The following is a 22485-nucleotide window of genomic DNA, read 5'->3' as shown; positions in this document are numbered from 1 at the left end:
CAATTATTTTATTTTTAAATTCCAAATTTATTTAGTACAAGTAATTCTCAGAACATTAGCAACAGTCCAATGAGTTCTTATTTGGAAAAAAATAATATACTTTGAAGAAATAAGTTGCACTGGTATTGTTGCATATCTTGCAATGGCTCATTTAGGTAAGGTTTGCGCACGTCATGTGAACTTGCTCAAATGGAAACATAGATGTTACCAGCTTTTAAGAGGAGTTACCATTACAAATTATAGCCTCTCTTCAGTGGATCACTTAACTGAAGCAAGCTGACAGATGAAGTTGCCATATTATCCTGCAAAGCATGCAAGCGCTCCAACGTGAAATTGATTATAATCTTGCAGTTCTTATCCCTTTGCTCAGGCATAGAAAACTCTGAGAGAAGCTAAACAATATGAGCAAATTCACATGCCTCCTCCAGGTACATCATTTTACATGGGGTTCACAGATGTTCTGGACAGTAAAATTTCAATAATCCACCATTTCATTATTTGGAAATTCTAGTGGTTCAGCATCTGACTCACAGATTACTGCATCCTACACTCTTAAATAAACTGGAAACATTTTCCACTTCATTTAAACTTGCCTATTCCCCATACTCCCTTTAAACTCATTTATTTCACAGGAAAATATATTACACTACTGTGTAACATATTAAAATAAAAGAGTGTCAGAGTACTAAGAGGAGTAACATCCTAAAGTCTGGAGAATCTGCCAGTCCAGCATTACAGTAGTCCCAAGGGTGCCTAATTACCAGTGTTTTAGATCAGCACAGCAGTATGTAAGGGAACTGTGTGTATGGTATACTATGTTGGTGTGAATGACCAGATGAAAGAGGGTTGCTGTCTGCAATGGGAACATGATTTAATAGGCTCCTTAAAAAAGCAAGACCAATGTAGCTTTTTGGGACATTTGCCTCGAAGGCTTCCTTGTCCTTCTCTTTCTTTCTGCACCTCGTGTTCCCCTGGCTCTGCTTGTGCATGTTCCTCTTTCCAAGCACCTGCAGTTGTTACATTTGACTGGATTGTTCAGAATCTAGCACCCTGCCAAGTTACCCTATTAGTTTGTCATGTACTTCAAGTTGCACCAGGAGTGAAGCATCTTTAAAAATGTAACAGTGCTTTTATTCACAATTCTAATGTTTTGATATCTCTTATAGCATTGGCACTCAGCCACCAAGGTTTCAGTTTAAACTTGTGTGAGTGGCTAGGAAAGTTGGGAGTAGCCATTGCTCCCCCATGATCCATCACTCAGGTTATTGGTAGCTGCTGAAAATATGCAGCAATGTGGATTCCCTTGGAATCAAGGAGTTACAGATGAAGCGACAAAACACGCCATTGATCAACATGAAATTCTTCTCACAGTCAACAACTAGCTGTGCCTTGAGTGGGTGGAAACCTATCTATAGGTGAGGAGATACAGGTTTTTTTTAAAATCGGGTATATTATGGCCAACAGAGTGATAACCGCACTGAAAGTCAGCCAGTAATGCTCACCTAAACCAGAGCCAAGATACAATGCATCTTCTGTGCAATCAAAAAGGATGAAATTCTATTTTACCAGAAGTGGAGAGCCTGGATGATCTCTTTGATGCTGAGGTGAATATCAACTTGTCCAGTGTAATGCCATATTCATCATTCTTCAGAAATATCTACACAGGATTGCGCAATTCCGTAGACAATAGGAACAGGACCATAACAGCACCTCATTGCTTGCTAACCAGAGGTTCACAACCTTTCCATGTCGTAGAAAGTCCACTCTACAACTTTTAGTGATGGAGTGCTACCAGATACACAATTACTGAGGCATCCATTTGAAGAGTTCAGTTCCATGCCAGGTTAAAGCAGCTGAATACCAAGAATCTATTCAATTAATTAATTTTACAAATTGATTCTCTTCCCATCAGTAAGCAGAAAAATGGCAATATTCATGGAAGGACAATTAGTGCTAATTTCATTTCAACTCAAATTGCTTAAAATAATCAGCAATAATGACCTTTAAATGCCATTTCAAATGAGTCAGAATACAATTTAACATGCAAAGAGTCTGATGATAATAAGGATAATATTTACCTTCCCTCTTTCTTGAGCCAAATTAATTGGCATGCTGGATACAGAGATATACTATGTTGGTGCTAACAATTAGAGCAAAGACACCTTGGTCAATATTCATTGTTAGGAGCGCATAATGGGAAAGTTTGAAAGCAAGCATGTTTTGATTTTATTCATTACAGGTACATAGTTAAGAAAGATATTCATCACATGTTCTTTTGCTTGCTACCACTATGCCACTATCATTAAATTAATAATTACTTTTCTGCTGGTGATAGAGCTGGATGAGCTTTTAAATACCTTCAGGATAAAATAAAACAGAAAATTGTTATTTTGCATCACTGAACACTGTATATGGAGATTTCAAATGAATTGCCAATACAAAATACTGGAAGTTAACAAATATTAAGTGTCCATCGGTATAGAGTATGTACAAATAGCGAGACTACTGCATGATGGCATGTCAGCCACAGTACTTAGCAATAGTGATGCTGAATCAGAACCCTTCACTGTCAAGACAAGAGTCAAACAGGACTGTATCACTGCGCTCACCCTATTGGCCATCTTTATTGCTGCCATTCTTCACCTCATTGGCCAAGACCTGACACAGGGAATCCCAACTGCGTACAGAATGGACAACAGGCTTTTCAATCTCAACGAAGAATAAGGTCAGCACAACCACTCTCATGGAGCTTCAGTATGCAGATGACAATGCCATCGCAGCACACTTTGAAGAAAACTTCCAATGTATCCCGAATAGGTTTGCCAATGAATATAGATACCTGGGTCTTGTTTTGAACATAAAAAAGATACAGGTCCTATATCAGCAACCACCCAACCAGCCACTTATCCAGCCTCCCATAAAAATTGGCGATATTATCCTTTAAAATGTAGAATACTTTTCCTACGTTGACCACATTCTTTCCTCAAAAGCAGACATCAACACAGAGATCAACTACCACCTGAGTAGTGCCAGTGAAGCCTATGCAAGATTAAGGAAAAGAGTTTTGAAGACCATGGCATGGAGACCCAAACAAACTTTTGGTCTATAGAGCAGTCGTCCTTTCTACATTAATGTATGGAGCAGAATCATAAACTACTTGCAGTGGACACCTGAAAGCCCTGGAACAATACCACAAAAGAACCTTACGAAAGATTTTGAGGATCAGCTGGAAGGACAGACATACTAATAGCAGTGTACTAGAGGGAGGTGCACTACATGAACAGCATCTCTACCACAATAAAGTAACACTAATTCCAATAGATAGGTCATGTCATCCGGATGCCCAAGTCACGTCTCCCCATACACATACTTTACTCCCAGTTGAAGGAAGGTCACTGAGCCCTGCAAGGTTAATATCAAAACTAGTCTGAAGAAATTCAACGTTATATCTAAAAACTTGGAAGACATTGCACTCAGTAGATGAACTTGGAGTAAAGCTGTTCAAGAGGGAGCTGCACTATATGAGAGAAACCTCCTCTGTGCCACGAGAACAAGCAGCGGCTGCAAAGGGGGAGAATGAACATGTAAAAGACTCAACTACTAACCACAGCCACCACCTAATTGTACCCACACTGCACCAGAATATGTGGATCCTAGGTTGGCATCTATAGCCACCTGAGGACACACTAATAGAGAACTCCACATCATACTTGACTCAGGTGATCACACTGTTACTACAGAATACATACATATCAACTGGCAACTGATTAGCTCACACTGTCAAGTTCTGATGGAACGTCACTAACTTGAAATCTTAACTTTATTTCTACCCACAGATGGACTAAAACTGAGTATTTCAGGATCAGAAAAATATTTATTATCATTGACTTCTATGGCATGAAATTAGTCATAGAAAAGTATAGCACAGAAACAGGCTCTTCAGCCCATCTTGTTCATGCCGAACCATTTAAACTACCTACTCCCATCGACCTGCACCTGGATCATAGCCTTCCATACCCCTGCCATATACGTACCTACCCAAACTTGGCCTAAACGTGGAACTAAGCTCATATGCGCCACTTGTGCTAGCAGCTCAGTCTCTTGACTCTCTCAATAAAGAAGTTTCCCTTTTCGCCCTTAACTCATAATCCCTGGATGTAGTCCCACCCAACCTCAGTGAAAAAAGCCTGCTTGCATTTACCCTATCTACTGTATATTCCTCATAATTTTGTATACCTCTATCAAATCTCCTCTCAAACTTCTATATTCTAAAGAATAAACTCCTAACCTATTCAATCTTTCTTTATAGCTCAGGTCCAACAAACCCAGCAACATCCTTGTTAATTTTCTCCGCACTCTTTCAACCTTGTTTACATCTTTCCTGGAGATAGATGACCAAAACTGCACACAATTCTCAAAATTAGGCCTCACCAATATTTTACACGTCAACGTAACATTTCATCTTCTGTACTCAATATTTTGATTTATGAAAGCCAATGTGCCAAAAGCTTTCTTTACAACCCTATCCACCTCTGACACCACTTATAATGAATTTTGGACCTGTATTCCCAGATCCTTTTGCTCTACCGAACTCCTCAGTGCCCCACCATCCACTGTGCAAGACCTACCTTAGTTGCAACACCTCACACTTGTCTGCATTAAATTCTATCTCCTATTTTTCAGCTCCTTTTTCCCAGTTGATCAGATTCCTCTGCAAGCCATGATAGCTTTCCTCACTGTCTAGTACACACTCAATCTTGGTGCCATCTGCAAATCTGCTGATCCATTTAACCACATTGTCATCCGGATCGTTGATGTAGATGACAAACATGAATGGACCCAGTACCAATCCCTGCAGCAGTCCACTTAGAGAGGCAACCATCTACTACCACTCTCTGGCTTCTCTCACAAAGCCAATGTCTAATCTAATTCACTAACGCATCTTGAATGCCAAGTGACTGGGCTTACTTGACCAACCTCCCATGTGGGACCCTGTCAAATGCATCCACTGCTTTGCCTTCATCAACTTTACTGGCGACTTCTTCAAAAAACTCAAAAGATTAGTTAGACGTGACCTAACTCGCACAAAGCAATGCTGACTATCCTAAGCAGTATGTGTCTATCCAAACGCTCATATATCCAGTCCCTTAGAGCAGCGGTCCCCAACCTCCGGGCCGCGGGCCAATACAGGGCCGCAAAGAATGCAGCAGTGCAGAGGTAGCTGGAACACACCCAGCACATCATTAAGAAAAAAGCCGAAATAACCAAGCTAATTAATTAGCTGCCGCCCGGCATGTAATCGCCTCTGATCTGGGCCGACATTTACGTGCCAGGTGGCACTTAATTAATTAGCTTGTTTATTTCGGCTTTTTTCTTAAAGATGTACTGGGTGCGTTCTGGCTACTGCTGCACCGCTGCATTCTTCGCGGTCCAGAGGTTGGGGACCACTGCCTTAAGAGTACTTTCCATTAACTTTCCCACTACTGATGTCAGACTCACTAGCCCATAATTTCCTCATTTATGTTTAAAGCCTTTCTTAAACAGCAGAACAACATTGGCTGACCTCCAATCCTCTGGTACCTCTTCTGTTGCTAAGGATAATTTAACTATCTTTGTCAAGGCCCTGGCAATTTCTGCACTTGCTTTCTATAGGGTCCAAGAGAACACCTTGTCAGGCCCTGGGGATTTATCCACCCTGATTTGCCTCAGAACAGCAAACACCTCCTTCTCTAGTCTGTTTAGGGTCCTTGAAGATGATGCCACTTTGCCTCAATTCTATAGACTCTGTGTTCATCTCCTGAGTAAATACAGATGCAAGAATATTATTTAGGCTCTCCACCATCTGGTTTGCTCTACACATGGATTACCATTTTGATCTTCCAGAGGACCAATTTTGTCCCTTCCAATCCTTTCGCTCTTAACATACCTCTAGAATTCTCCTTCACCTTGCCTGCTAGGGCAACTTCATGCCTTCTTTTATCCTTCCTGATTTCTTTCTTTAGTGTTTTCTTGCATTTCTTATACTCCATAAGTGCCTCCTTTGTTTCTGCTTGCCTATACCTGCGATGCACCTCCTTTTTTTCCTTAACCAGGGCCTCAATATTTCTTGAAACCAAGGTTTTCAAGGTTTTCAACTGGCCTTTCTCCAACTGAGAATCTCAACCCACAGACCAGGCCTATCTTTTTCCATACTTACTTTGAAACTAACGGCATTGTGATCACTAGATGCAAAGTGTTCCCCTACACTAACCTGTCACCTGTCCCATCTCATTCCTTAATATCAGATCAAATATCGTACACTCTCTCGTTGGGACTTCTACGTAATGATTAAGGAAACTTTCCTGAACACATTTGACAAACTCTATCCCATCTAGTCCTTTTACAGTATGGAAGTCCCATCCAATAAGTGGAAAGTTAAAATCACGTCCTAAAATAACCTTATGTTTCTTGCAACAGTCTGCAATCTCTCTACCAATTACTTGCTTTGTGGCAACAGAACAGAAGAAAGGTAAATGCAATTATATTTTTTTTTACAAATGGCATAGAAAATGGAATAATATGGTAGTGTTCGTGGACAGTTCAAAAATCTGATGACAAAGCGAAGAAGCCATTGAATGTAGGTCTTCAGGCTCCATAACCTCTGCTCTAATGGTATTAACAAGAAGAAGGCTGACCCAGATGGTGGGAGTTCTTAATGATGTATACCACGTTCCCGAGACACCATCTCTTGAAGATGTCCTCAGTGGTGGGGAGGGTTGTGCATGTGATTGAGATGAATGAGTCTGCAACCTTCTGCACCTCCCACGACCCTGTGCATTGCATTGGAGCTTCCATAATAGGCTGTAATGCAACTAGTTAGAATGCTCTCCACCGTACGTATATAAAAATTTGCAAGAGTTTTTGGTGGCATACCAAATCTCCTCAAACTCTTCATTACGCATTGACATGCCCTCTTCATGACTGCATCAATGTGTAGGGCCAGGACAGATCCTCCAAGATGTTAACACCCAGAAACGCAAAGCTGCACGCATTTTACACCGCTGGCCAACCAATGAGGACTGGAGCTTTCTCCTAACGTCCCCTTCAAAGGTACACAATCCATTCCTTGGTCTTTCTGAGATAGTGTAAAGTTGTTGCGACCCCACTCAACCAGTGAATCTACCTCACTCCTCTACAGCTTCACATCACCGTCTGAGATTTTACCAACACCAATGCTGGCATCTGCAAATTTATAGATGGTATATGAGCTGTGTTTAGCCCCACAGTCATGAGGATAGACAGTACAGCAGTAGGCTAAGCACATATCCTTGAGGTGCATCTGCTTCAACTGTCAGCAAGGAGGAGATGTCATCACTGATCTGTACAGACCGATGATCTAGGCGCAGAGGGAATTACAGAGGCACAGGATTTGAAGTTTGGTGATTAACACCGAGGGGGGTGATGGTAATGAATGCTGAGCTGTAATTAATAAATAGCAGTCTGACCTATGTTTTTCTGCTACCTAGGTGCTCCAAAGTAGAGTGAAGACCCAGTGAGACTGCCTCTGCTAAAGACTTGTAGCAGCAGGAGGCAAACTGCAGTGGCATCAGGTCCTTACTCAGACAATAGTTAATTCTAGCCTTGACCACCCTCTCAAAGCACTGCATCACAGCTGATGTGCTGCCGGGCAATAGCTGTTGAGGCATCTCACCCTGCTCTTCTTGGGCATCACAATGACTACTGCCCTTTTGAAGTGGGCTGGAATCTCAGACCATAGCACAGAGAGGTTGAAGGTGTCCTGGTGCACTGCAGCCTGTTGGTCAGCAAAGATTTTCAGTACCTGGCCAGGGTCACCACTGGGGACCAATGCCTTGCATTGTCACATTTTCAGATACAAATTTAATACCATTCCCTTGAAAGGATAGAAGTGATAAGCAATAAAATTCACATAACTCAGCTGAATAAAGCATGGCTGCATCCATGTCAACATAAAGGTTAATTACTAAAAAAAAATGACACTTCATAAAACATTTCAGATTTCTGCTCATCTTGGTTTAGATCTGTTATGTAGTTTGATACTTAGAAATGCTATTGATTGGGATGTCTAACATTGTTAAGTTTTTAAAGTTTTAATATTCTGCTTCAAGGAAATGTTATAAACCGATGAAGGACTTCTCCAAAAGGCCAGGTTGTCTGGGAATGTCTTTTGACAAGTCTTTCTGTGAAATCAATATTTACTTAACAGCATTTAGTCAGTCACCTTAAGCAAAATCTTCAGCAGACGTTTCCAGTTTATACATTCATGTTTTTTCTTTAGAGACAGCATAAGCCACGAGCCATATTTAGGGATTATATATATATATATGTATTATAGCACAATAAATTTTACATCATACGTATAAACATAAAATCACCACAAACTAACTATCATATCATACCTCTTTTAGACAAATAGGACATACTGTCGGCCACAGCTGCAGATTTTTCCTCAGATTTCAGAAGGGCAAAACGGGAATAATCATCCACTCCATCATTAGCTGTAATAGATGTGGGTTCATTAAAGATCCACAACCACTATAGGCTAATTCAACTGAAATTAAAGGACAGTTAGTCAACTGCTCTAAATTCTATTCTGTAGAATTCTAAGTTATCACTGCAAAGTTATCAACCTAAAATATTACATCAACTTTGAAGATAAATGAATAAGTAGCTTTCTTTGATGTAAGACCTCCGATTTTCAAACAACGTAACTACAACCCAACTTCTCTCAATGAAGAGTTCTACCAAAATTTGTAAACTAAGTGCATCATCTGACTTATGAACTTCGTAATTAGCAAAATCCTTTAATAGCCCGCAATTTTCCTCTTCAGCATCTCTTCCAGTCCACTCTTGTTGAAAAAGTTACAGCAGTCCATAATTTTCATATTTCAAAGTAATACAATAGAGTATCTTCTCACCAAACTTGATTCCCAAACTTGGATCGAGTATTGACTTTCTAAGCAGAGTAAACTATTCTCAAAGAACACAGCTGTACACTCCAGATGAATTTTTATCTTTGGTGGAGGAAGTAAATGAGGCTACTTCAGGAGACCCATGTTAATAACCTTAACTTCCATTATGATTGCAACACACAAAATGCTGAAGGAACTCAGCAGGGTCCCTTTACAAGGGTCTCGGCCTGAAAAGTCAAGTCTACTCTTTTCCATAGATGCTGCCTGGCCTGCTGAGTTCCTCCAGCATTTTCTGTGTGTTGCTTGGATTTCCAGCCACTGCAGATTTTCTCTTGTTTTCCCATTATGACTGGACATGTTTATCAAATTAAAATCAAAATGAGGTAAAATATTTAGAATATTTTTATGCAAGACATTGACAACTCTCACCAGTGGCAGATAGAGACAAGTACTCTCTCTCAGAGCTGAGAATCCTGGGATTGATCCTTGGAACAATGGTTGGCTGATTCATTATGAAATCAACAACATCGTGGTCATTGTTCAATTCACCCTAAAAGTGACAACATAATCTTAAATTACTGAAAGGAGGAAAAGAAGGCATACAATTAACAGCACAGAAAAAGACCACTGCTTCTGTGGTATTATGTGTATTCCACAAAACTGCCTTCCTATATCTTACCCTTTTCTGTCAACCAAAGTGGATTTCTTTTCCAAACTTAGTTGAAGTTTTACTTTAAGAGCTAAAATGCTTCCAGAAAAATCACAGAAATCCACAGCACAGATGGAGAACATTCAGTGTATATGCCTAGGGAAGAAAAATCCCACTATTCCTGCTTCAAAACGGTTATTTAAGTAATATTTTGACACTATGAAGGTTTCTGTCACCTCTCAAACAGACTTGTCCAACTGTTAAATTAAACTATTTGGATTTTTGCATTGCATAATAAACAGATGAATGATAAGAACTAAATTTAACAAATCTCCCTTCTCCAACACAAATATGCAACTCTTTGCAGTTTTATGCACTGCATTTTTACTTGTATTCCCCTCAACAAACATCAGTAAAAACAAATTAACTGATCTTTCCCCCATTGTTCCTTCAGCAGATATGCAAATTTGTTTCTGCATAACAATAACTATACAAAACAAAGAAAAAACTCCAACTAACATTTTAAAAAATCACCAATTATAAATTGCTGAGGGATATCTTGAAAGCGACATAGGATGACTCACGTGGCCCTTGAGCTAACAAACAATCTCATCATTATCACAATGCTATGTACAAAATGGCTGCTATGCTTCCTAAATTACTATAACAACTAAATTGCAAGAACACTTGATTGGTTCTAAATTATTTTGTGCATTGTGATAAAAAAATCATTTAGCTGTGCATTGCATTTCTCATCAACTCTCTCCTAATCCTTCAGAAAATCCATGCTCTTTGGTAACTGTCATCCAAGGACAAAACCCACTGAGGTGTGCCACTGAGGCCAGTGTTGGGACCACTTCTTTTCATGTTATATGTCAGTGATTTGGATGAGGGAATTGATAGCTTTGTGGCCAAGGTTGCAGACAATACAAAGGTAGGTGGAAGAACAGATAGTGTTGAGGAAGCAGGATGTCTGCCAAATGACTTAGGACAGATTGGGGGATTGGGCAAAGAAGTGGCAAATGGAATATGGTGTAAGGAAGTGCATGGTCATATATGTTGGCACAAGGAATAAAGGGGTGGACTATTTGCTAAATAGGAAGAAATTCAAAAACAAAGGTGCAAAGGGACTTGGGAGACCTCGTGCAGAATTCCCTAAAGGTTAACTTGAGCTTTACCCAGTGGTAAGGAAGGCAAATGCACAGTTTGTATTCATTTCAAGAGGACTGGAATTCAAAACAAAGATGTAATGCTGAGGGTTTATAAGGCAATGGTCAGACCGCACTTGGAATATCATGAGCAGTTTTGGGCTCCTATCTAAGAGAAAACGTGCTGACGTTGGAGAGGGTCCAGAGGATGTCCATGAGAATGATCCCAAGAATGAAAGAGTTAACATACATGTACTCACTGGAATGTAGAAGAATGAGGGGGAATCTCATTGGAACCCATCGAATATTGAAAGTTCTAGATAGAGTGGAAGTGGAGAGAATGTTTCCGATAGTGGGGCAGTCTAGGACCAGAGGGCACCGCCTCTGATTTGAGGGATGTCCATTTAGCACAGAGATGAGCAAAAATTTCTTTAGCTGGAGTGTGGTGAATCTGTGGAATATTTAAGGCCGAGGTTGATTGGCTCTTGCTAAATCGGGACATCAAAGATTACAAGGAGCAGGCAGAAGAATGAGGTAAAGAGGGGTAATGAATCAGCCACGATGGAATGGTGGAGCAAACTCAATGGGCCAGATGGTCTAATTCTGCTCCTATGTCTTATGCTCGAAATCCTGTAATTTCAAAGACTTCTGTTTGGTCACTTCTCAGCTTTTCTTTGCTGGTTAAAAAAAAAACAAACAAGTAATTCCTTCTGAATTATCATACTTGGAAAATGTATTGCATGGAAACATTACCTAAAGGGCGAGAAAGAAAAATGGGCCCTCAACTTGATGCCAATTTTGATATTAGCTCTAAAAACTCATCACCAGTTTGATGTACTTTTCTCACTTAAAAATATACTAGCTGAGTCACAAGTGTACGAGTATGAGATATAATTTCAAGCAATACATGCTACATTATCAGAAATCTTCCATTTTCCTGGGACTTAAATCAGTTTTGGTATCAAATTAAATGAAAATTCAAATCAAGCATTTATTCTTACATGCTGTTCATATTTGCCCAATCCTTTACCATTTAAAGTAGACAACAGGTTAACTATACTTACTAAGTAAACAACTTTCTGGAAGTAGGCAGTGTTATCCAAGATTCTGTGCATCATCACAGTTTCTAGCTCATCAGGATCCAGTTGGTCCCTTGGGAAAGGCATGCCATTGTAGAGGCCAATTGGCAGAGGGCCAAGGCCTGTTTGTTTATAGTAATCTTTCCCTTCCTAATGAAGAGACATAAAGGTATCAGGCACACAATGCACAACAGAAAATAAATCTTGCTATAACAATTATACACATTAAACTATTAACCATTAACTATTCTGGCATAAATGTAATTTTTAGTTATGTTACCAAGAAATGCCAGATTTATTTGGTAAAAACAGAAACAAATTGTTGGAAGCTTTAGAAAACATCTATCTTCCCTATATAAACAGTGTATTGAATTTTTTAGATCTACCTAAACTTACAGATTTACAAAATGAAAGTTTATTAGAACCAGTAACTGTCAAAGAACTGAACGTGGCCATCTCTAGGTTAAAGGCTGGAAAGTCCCCGGGTTCTGATGGGTTTACCTCAGAGTGGTACAAGTCCCTGAAGACACAGTTAGCCCCATTACTACTTAACACCTTTAATTGGATCTTGCAGAGAGGAGAAACTCCACCTTCCTGGAGAGAAGCGATTATTTCAGTTATTCCTAAATAGGGTAAAGATAAACTAGAATGTGGCAATTATCGGCCAATTAGTGTTCTTAACTTAGATTACAAACTATTTACATCTATATTAGCGCGCAGATTGGAAAAGCTTTTACCTGGCCTAATCCACTTAGACCAGACTGGATTTATTCAACAAAGACAAACACAGGACAACATAAGGAGAACTCTGCACATATTAGAACAGGTTAATAAGAACGAGACAGAGACAATGGTAGTAGGATTGGACGCTGAGAAAGCTTTTGATTCGGTTAGTTGGGCATTCCTATACAGAGTGTTAGGAAGATTCGGCTTTCAAGAAAAGTTTATTAAAGTAATTCAGACTCTATATGACAGCCCTACAGCCCGAATTAAGATAAATGGGGACCTCTCTGACTCCTTCATCTTAGAGAGAGGCACTAGACAGGGATGCCCAATTTCTCCTCTCCTTTTTGCGCTATATATTGAAGCGCTTGCCCAATAATAAGACAGAGCGAAATCGTAAAAGGTATCAAGGTCGCAGGGATTGAACAGAAAGTGGCGTTATTCACAGATGATGTTTTGGTCTATCTGAGTGAACCAGAAAAATCATTTAAGGATTGTTTACACTGGTGGATGACTTTGGGAAAATATCAGGTTATAAAATAAATGTAAAGAAAACGCAGGTTATGTCCCTAAATTATACACCATCCAAAAAATTGCAGGATACATATGATCTTAAGTGGGAAGCTAAATCATTAAAATATTTAGGAATAACCCTGCCGAAGGATCTTTCAACACTGTCACAGGTAAATTATGGGCCATTAATCTCAGAGATAAAAGCAGATATGCATAGATGGAATCTTATCCCCTTTTTAAGTTTAAATTCAAGGATAAATACTATAAAAATGAATATTCTTCCTCAGTTATTGTATCTTTTCCGTACTTTACGGGTGGAGGTGGATGATAATCAATTCAGGGAATGGGACAAATGGATTTCCCGCTTCATTTGGCAAGGAAAGAAACCTAGAATTCGATATAACACCTTACAGTTAGGGAAGGAAGGAGGAGGTATGGTTCTTCCTTGCCTGAGAAATTATTTTTATGCCTCACAGATAACCCCTCTGTTATATTGGTGTAATAGGGAATATAAGGCTAGATGGAAGGAAATAGAATTTGGATTAGTTGACAGTTTTCCTCTTCAGGCCTCAGTAGCTGACAAAGGATTGATGGCCCAGTTGGAAAAATTTAAAAACGCTTGGATAAATCTTACATTAAAAGTATGGCAGAAGGTGGTTAATTCATGTGGAATTAATAACATGTTAAAACTCTTTAGATGGTGTGCATATGATACCGAATTCCTTCCCAACAGAGGAGATAAAAGATTTGAGCTATGGATAAGGAAAGGTCTTACAACCTACCTCTCATTTATAGATAAAAGAGTATTACAAAGTTTCCAAATCCTGCAGGACAAACATGGCCTAGAACATAATGACTTTTTTAGGTACCTTCAAGTACGAAACTATGTTAACCAGAGTTGTAGGTATACAGACCTATCAACAGTAGAATTAGAATTTTTCAAGATTCTGAATTCGGCTTGCAGTTCAATACCTAGTAAATCAGTTTCTCGATTATATACTGCACTCTCCCATGCTAAAAATGTAAATACACTGTATATTAAAGAGAAGTGGGAGAAAGAAGCAGGGTTGGTACTTTCAGAGGAGGCTTGGGAGAAAATCTGCAGCTTTCAATGGTCCTCGACTAATTCTTTGACTTAGAGAGAACATTGTTGGAAAAACATTATAAGATACTTCAAGACCAAATATCAGGAAAAATATAAAGATACAAATGTGATGTGTTGGAGAAGGTGCGGCTCCAAGGAGGCAAATCATTTTCATATTTTTTGGGATTGCCCTAAATTAAGTCTATTTTGGGAAGGTATTCATAGAACATTAGTTAAGGTACTTAGGTCCCAGATACCTCTGAACTTTGAGACGCTCTATTTGGGGCATGTATTGTTTCTTGAACAGAAGGAAGATATAAAGTTGCTGCAGGCCCTCTTAGCGGCAAGTAAGAAATCAATCACTAGAAAACGGCTAAATCCAATACCACCTACATTAGAAGATTGGTACGAAATTATCTTGGAAATATTTAAAATGGAAAAGTTGACTTACTCCCTGAGAACTCAAAAAGAAAAATTTTATCAAATCTGGAATAAATGGATTGAATATATAACCCCAATGCGAGCAGAATTTAGATGACTCTCCTAATGATTTATACTGCTCTTCTCATCAACACAGTAATATTGCTAACGTAAGCACCCCTAGTCTAAATGTTTGTTTTTTTTTTGTTTTCTTTTGGAAAATAGAGAATTAACACAAGTAAAGGGAAAGATTTGGGAAAGGGATAAAAAAAATGAAAAAATTAGGTAAATAAGTACATAGGGATTGGATAATTACGTCTGTGGGCAGGAGCAAGCATGAACAAATTAGGATATAGACACCTACAATGGTTGATAAATAGGCTTATATGCAACATTTTGGACCAGTGGAAATGGTCCAGAAGGGTTATATGGAAACTATTATTACCATTTTTCTTAACAACTAATTCCATTACTTAGCCTAATAGGTTAGATTTACCAGAGTACATAATTATCTATTTAAATGTTTATTTTCCTTTTATATCATCTCAATGTGTACTTAAGAATGTATAAATAATTGTAGTTTTATACATATAAAAAAATGGAAAAGGTTATATGTGTGAAAAAAGTACATGATATTTGTGAATTCCTTATCCAAATAAAAATAAAATTAAAAAAAAAACATCTATCTTAGAACACATAGAAACACAGAAAACATAGAAAACCTACAGCACAATACAGGCCCTTTGGCCCACAAAGTTGTACCAAACATGTCCCTACCTTAGAAATTACTGGGCTTACCCATAGTCCTGTATTTTTCTAAGCTCCATGTACCTATCTAAAAGTCTCTTAAAAGACCCTATCATATCCACCTCTACCACCATTGCTGGCAGCCCATTCCACGCACTCACCACTCTCTGTGTAAAAAACTTACCCCTGACATCTCCTCTGTACCTACTCCCAAGCACTTCAAACCTGTGTCCTCTTGTGGCAACCATGTCAGCCCTGGAAAAAAGCCTCCGACTATCCACACAATCAATGCCTCTCATCATCTTGTACACCACTATCAGGACACCTCTCATCCTCCGTCGCGCCAAGGAGAAAAGGCCGAGTTCACTCAACCTGTTTTCATAAGGCATGCTCCCCAATCCAGGCAACATCCTTGCAAATCTCCTCTGCACCCTTTCTATGGCTTCCGCACCCTTTCTATGGCTTCCGCATTCTTCCTGTAGTGAGGCGACCAGAACTGAACACATACTCCAAGTGAGGTCTGACCAGGGTCCTATATAGCTGCAACATTACCTCTCAGCTCCTAAATTCAATTCCACGATTAATGAAGGCCAATACTCTGTATGCCTTTTTTAAAATTTTTTTTTATTTTCTTTTGCTCAGCATAACAAAACTCTCAATTTCCAGATACATTTACATTTCCTCCCCTCACAGATATCAATTATCAGAACACTTGTATCAAAGTATAGACATCACCACCACATCCTACACAAAAGCCCTTATTAGTATAGCGGACAGGTTTACATCTACATATTGCAGAAAAGGTTGCCATATGAGTCAACCTGCACAACTCCTTTGAGCGTCCTATGGACTCGGATGCCAAGATCCCTCTGATCCTCCACACTGCCAAGAGTCTTACCATTAATACAATACTCTGCCATCATATTTGACCTACCAAAATGAACAACTTCACACTTATCTGAGTTCAACTCCATCTGCCACTTCCCAGCCCAGTTTTGCATCCTATCAATGTCCCGCTGTAACCTCTGACAGCCCTCCACACTATCCACAACACCTCCAAACTTTGTGTCATCAGCAAATTTACTAACCCATCCCTCCACTTCTTCATCCAGGTCAATTATAAAAATCACAAAGAGTAAGGGTCCCAGAACAGATCCCTGAGGCACACCACTGGTCACCGACCTCCATGCAGAATATGACCCATCTACAACCACACTTTGCCTTCTGTGGGCAAGCCAGTTCTGGATCCACAAAGCAATGTCCCCTTGGATCCCATGCCTCCTTACTTTCTCAATAAGTCTTACATGGAGTACCTTATCAAATGCCTTGATGAAATCCATATGCATTACATCTACTGCATCAATGTGTTTAGTCACATCCTCAAAAAATTCAATCAGACCTGCCCTTGACAAAGCCATGCTGACTATTCCTAATCATATTATACCTCTCCAAATGTTCATAAATCCTGCCTCTCAGGATCTTCTCCATCAACTTACCAACCACTGAAGTAAGACTCACTGGCCTATAACTTCCTGGGCTATCTCTAATCCCTTTCTTGAATAAAGGAACAACATCCGCAAACCTCCAATCCTCCAGAACCTCTCCCGTCCCCACTGATGATGCAAAGATCATTGCCAGAGGCACAGCAATCTCCTCCCTCACCTCCCACAGTAGCCTGGGGTACATCTCATCTGGTCCCAGTGACTCATCCAACTTGATGCTTTCCAAAATCTCCAGCGCATCCTCTTTCTTAATATCTACATGTTCAAGCTTTTCAGTCTGCTGCAAGTAATCACTACAATCACCATACAATTACCAAGATTGGAAAGCGGCCAGTGAGTGAGTGGGCCAGTGAAGGAGTGGAGCTTTGAGGCTTTGACTCAAGAGACTTCAACAAGAGGAGGCGGAGGACAAGCTTGCTCGCAGTTCGTCTTTACAATGCCTCCTGAGATGGTGATATGCCTCTCATGTGAGATGTGGTAGTCTTGGGGGAACACCCCTCTCCCGCAGAGTCACATCTGCCAGAAGTGCATATGACTGGGCGATCTGGAAGACCGTGTAAGGAATCTGGAGCAGCAGCTGGATGACCTTCGACTCATAAGGGAGAATGAGGCAGTCATAGATGAGAGCTACAGGGAGGTAGTTACACCTACGCTGTCGGAAGCAGGTCGTTGGGTGACAGTCAGAGGGGGGAAAGCGAAGGTGAGCAGACAGGTAGTGCAGAGCACCCCTGTAGCCATTCCCCTGAATAATAAGTTTACCGTCCTGGATACTGTTGGTGGGGACGACCGACCAGGTGTGAGCCACGGTGGCAGGGCCTCCGGCACTGAGTCTGACCCGGTGGTGCAGAAGGGTGGGACGGAGAAGAGGAGAGCTGTTGACATTGGAGACTCTATAGTCAGGGGAGCAGACAGGAGATTTTGTGGTCGTGAGAAGGAAACCTGCATGGTTTGTTGCCTCCCTGGTGCCAGGGTCCAGGATGTCTCTGAAAGGGTGCACGACACCCTGGTACGAGAGGGAAAGCAACCAGAAATCGTGATACATGTTGGCACCAACAACATAGGCAGGAAGAGGGATGAGGTCCTGAAGGTTGAGTTTTGGGAACTAGGCAGAAGACTGAAGAACAGGACCTCAAGGGTGGCGTTCTCAGGATTGCTGCCAGTGCTACGTGACAGTGATGGTAAGAATTGGAGGAGATGGCAGTTGAATGCGTGGCTGAGGAGTTGGTGCAGGGAGCAGGGTTTTAGATTTTTGGATCATTGGGATCTCTTCTGGGGAAGGTGGGACCTGTACAGATTGGATGAGTTGCACCTGAACTCCAGGGGGAGCAATATCCTTGCAGGTTGGTTTGCTAGCATGGTTCCAGAGGGTTTAAACTAATTTGCAAGGGGGATGGGACCCAGAGCGATGGAGCAGTGAAAGAAGTGCATGGAGTAAAGCCAGATCTAACATATAGAGAGACTTTGAGGAAAGAGAAGCAGAATAAACGGTGTAAAAGTAGTAAGGTAGAAGGGTTGAGGTGTGTGTACCTCAATGCAAGATGCATCAGGAACAAAGGTGATGGACTGAGAGCTTGGATACATACATGGAATTATGATGTAGTGGCCATTACAGAGACTTGGCTGGCACCAGGGCCAGAATGGATTCTCAATATTCCTGGATTTCAGTGGTTTAAAAGAGATAGAGGGGGGGAAAGGGGACGAGGGGTGGCATTACTGGTCAGGGATACTATTACAGCTACAGAAAGAGTGGGTAATGTAGCAAGATCCTCTTTTGAGTCAGTATGGGTGGAAGTTAGGAAGAGGAAGGGAGCAGTTACTCTATTGGGGGGTATTCTATAGGCCCCCTGGTAGCAGCAGAGATACAGAGGAGCAAATTGGGAGGCAGATTTTGGAAAGGTGCAGAAATAACAGGGTTGTTATCATGGGTGACTTTAACTTCCCTAATATTGATTGGCACCTGATTAGTTCCAAGAGTTTAGATGGGGCAGAGTTTGTTAAGTATGTCCAGGACGGATTCTTGTCACAGTATGTGGACAGGCCGACTAGGGGGAATGCCATACTAGATCTAGTACTAGGTAATGAACCGGGTCAGGTCACTGATCTCTCTGTGGGTGAGCATCTGGGGGACCGTGACCACCGCTCCCAGACCTTTAGCATTATCATGGAAAAGGATAGAATCAGACAGGACAGGAAAATTTTTAATTGGGGAAGGGCAAACTATGAGGCTATAAGGCTAGAACTTGCAGGTGTGAATTGGGATGATGTTTTTGCAGGGAAATGTACTATGGACATGTGGTCGATGCTTTGAGATCTCTTGCGGGATGTTAGAGATAAATTTGTCACGGTGAGGAAGATAAAGAATGGTAGGGTGAAGGAACCATGGGTGACAAGTGAGGTGGAAAATCTAATCGGGTGGAAGAAAGCAGCATACATGAGGTTTAGGAAGCAAGGATCAGATGGGTCTATTGAGGAATATAGGGAAGCAAGAAAGGAGCTTAAGAAGGGGCTGAGAAGAGCAAGAAAGGGGCTTGAGAAGGCCTTGGCAAGTAGGGTAAAGGAAAACCCCAAGGCATTCTTCAAATATATGAAGAAAAAAAGGATGACAGGAGTGAAGGTAGGACTGATTAGAGATAAAGGTGGGAAGATGTGCCTGGAGGCTGTGGAAGTGAGCGAGGTCCTCAATGAATACTTCTCTTCGGTATTCACCAATGAGAGGGAACTTGATGATGGTGAGGACAATAAAAGTGAGGTTGATGTTCTGAAGCATGTTGATATTAAGGGAGAGGAGGTGATGGAGTTGTTAAAATAAATTAGGATGGATAAGTCTCCAGGGCCTGACGGAATATTCCCCAGGCTGCTTCGTGAGGCAAGGGAAGAGATTGCTGAGCCTCTGGCTAGGATCTTTATGTCCTCGTTGTCCACAGGAATGGTACTGGAGGATTGGAAGGAGGCGAATGTTGTCCCCTTGTTCAAAAAAGGTAGTAGGGATAGTCCGGGTAATTATAGACCAGTGAGCCTCACGTCTGTGGTGGGAAAGCTGTTGGAAAAGATTCTTAAAGATAGGATCTATGGGCATTTAGAGAATCCTGGTCTGATCAGGGACAGTCAGTATGGCTTTGTGAAGGGCAGATCATGTCTAACAAGCCTGATAAGAGTTCTTTGAGGAGGTGACCAGGCATATAGATGAGGGTAGTGCAGTGGATGTGATCTATATGGATTTTAGTAAGGCACTTGACAAGGTTCCACACGGTAGGCTTATTCAGAAAGTCAGAAGGCATGGGATCCAGGGAAGTTTGGCCAGGTGGATTCAGAATTGGCTTGCCTGCAGAAGGCAGAGGGTCGTGGTGGAGGGAGTACATTCGGATTGGAGGATTGTGACTTGTGGTGTCCCACAAGGATCTGTTCTGGGACCTCTACTTTTCATGATTTTTATTAACGACCTGGATGTGGGGGTAGAGGGTGGGTTGGCAAGTTTGCAGACGACACAAAGGTTGGTGGTGTTGTAGATAGTGTAGAGGATTGTCGAAGATTGCAGAGTGACATTGATAGGATGCAGAAGTGGGCTGAGAAGTGGCAGATGGAATTCAACCCGGAGAAGTGTGAGGTGGTATACTTTGGAAGGACAAACTCCAAGGCAGAGTACAAAGTAAATGGCAGGGTACTTGGTAGTGTGGAGGAGCAGAGGGATCTGGGGGTACATGTTCACAGATCCCTGAAGGTTGCCTCACAGGTAGATAGGGTAGTTAAGAAAGCTTATGGGGTGTTAGCTTTCATAAGTCGAGGGATAGAGTTTAAGAGTCGCGATGTAATGATGCAGCTCTATAAAACTCTTGTTAGGCCACACTTGGAGTACTGTGTCCAGTTCTGGTCACATCACTATAGGAAGGATGTGCAAGCATTGGAAAGGGTACAGAGGAGATTTACCAGGATGCTGCCTGGTTTAGAGAGTGTGCATTATGATCGGAGATTAAGGGAGCTAGGGCTTTACTCTTTGGAGAGAAGGAGGGTGACAGGAGACATGATAGAGGTGTACAAGGTAATAAGAGGAATAAATTGAGTGGGTAGCCAGTGCCTCTTCCTCAGGGCACCACTACTCAATACAAGAGGACATGGCTTTAAGGTAAGGGGTGGGAAGTTCAAGGGGGATATTAGAGGAAGGTTTTTTTACTCAGAGAGTGGTTGGTGCGTGGAATGCACTGTCTGAGTCAGTGGTGGAGGCAGATACACTAGTGAAGTTTAAGAGACTACTAGACAGGTATATGGAGGAATTTAAGGTGGGGGGGGTTATATGGGAGGCAGGGTTTGAGGGTCGGCACAACATTGTGGGCCGAAGGGCCTGTAATGTGCTGTACTGTTCTATGTTCTATTAAGATCCTTTTCTATAGTGAATACTGAGGTAAAGTATTTATTAAGTACCTCTGCTATTTTCTCTGGTTCCATACACACTTTCCCACTGTCACACTTGATAGGTCCTATTCTTTCGCATTTTATCCTCTTGCTCTTCACATACTTGTAAAATGCCTTGGGGTTTTCCTTAATCCTGCCCGCCAAGGCCTTCTCATGGCCCCTTCTGACTCTCCTAATTTCATTCTTAAGCTCCTTCCTGTTAGCCTTATAATCTTCTAGACCTCTAACATTACTCAGCTCTCTGAACCTTTTGTAAGCTTTTCTTTTCTTCTTGACTAGATTTATTACAGCCTTTGTGCACCACGGTTCCTGTACCCTACCATAACTTCCCTGTCTCATTGGAACATACCTATGCAGAACTTCACACAAATATTCCCTGAACATTTGCCACATTTCTTCCGTACTTTTCCCTGAGAACATCTGTTCCCAATTTAAGCTTCCAATTTCCTGCCTGATAGCCTCATAATTCCTCTTACTCCAGTTAGACGCTTTTCTAACTTGTCCGTTCCTATCTCTCTCCAATGCTATTGCAAAGGAGAGAGAATTATGATCACTATCTCCAAAATGCTCTCCCACTGAGAGATCTGACACCTGACCAGGTTCATTTCCCAATACCAAATCAAGTACAGTCTCTCCTCTTGTAGGCTTATCTAAATGTTTGTACATACTGTGACAAGAAACCTTCCTGAACACACCTAACAAACTCCACCCCATCTAAACCCCTTGCTCTCGGGAGATGTCAATTTATATTTGGGAAATTGAAATCTCCCATCATGACAACTCTGTTATTATTACACCTTTCCAGGATCTGTCTCCCTATCTGCTCTTCGATATCCCTGTTACTATTGGGCGGCCTATAAAAAACACCCAGTAAAGTTATTGACCCTTTCCTGTTCCTAACCTCCACCCACAGAGACTCCGTAGACGTCCATGACGTCCACCTTTTCTGCAGCCGTGACACTATCTCTGATCAACTGTGCCACGCCCCCACCTCTTTTGCCTCCCTCCCTGTCCTTTCTGAAACATCTAAAACCCGACACTTGAAGTAACCATTCCTGTCCCTGAGCCATCCAACTCTCTGTAATGGCCACCACGTCATAGCTCCAAGTACTCATCCACACTCTAAGCTCATCTGCTTTGTTCACAATACTCCTTGCATTAAAATAGACACATCTCAAACTGTCCATCCAAGCGCGTCCCTTCTCTATCACCTGCTTATCCTCCCTCACACACTGTCTCCAAGCTTTCTCTATTTGTGAGCCAACCGCCTCTTCCCCAGTCTC

General features: G+C 41.3%; 1 protein-coding gene across 2 annotated transcripts in view; it reads right to left on the bottom strand.

Annotated features, from left to right (window-relative positions):
- Window positions 1-22485, bottom strand: part of uggt1 (UDP-glucose glycoprotein glucosyltransferase 1) — a 171472-nt gene that overhangs the window by 105253 nt on the left and 43734 nt on the right. For both annotated transcript variants that reach the window (XM_072255645.1, XM_072255646.1), the window contains exons 18-20: window positions 11792-11956; window positions 9360-9480; window positions 8418-8516 (exon numbers count right to left, since the gene is read on the bottom strand). In XM_072255645.1, coding sequence (XP_072111746.1) covers window positions 8418-8516; window positions 9360-9480; window positions 11792-11956 — 385 coding nt within the window. The remainder of the gene's footprint in view (window positions 1-8417; window positions 8517-9359; window positions 9481-11791; window positions 11957-22485) is intronic.

Source organism: Mobula birostris, chromosome 4 (assembly GCF_030028105.1).
Source record: "Mobula birostris isolate sMobBir1 chromosome 4, sMobBir1.hap1, whole genome shotgun sequence".
NCBI classification, from domain to species: Eukaryota; Metazoa; Chordata; class Chondrichthyes; order Myliobatiformes; family Myliobatidae; genus Mobula; species Mobula birostris.
This window is presented reverse-complemented; position numbering and strand designations above follow the sequence as displayed.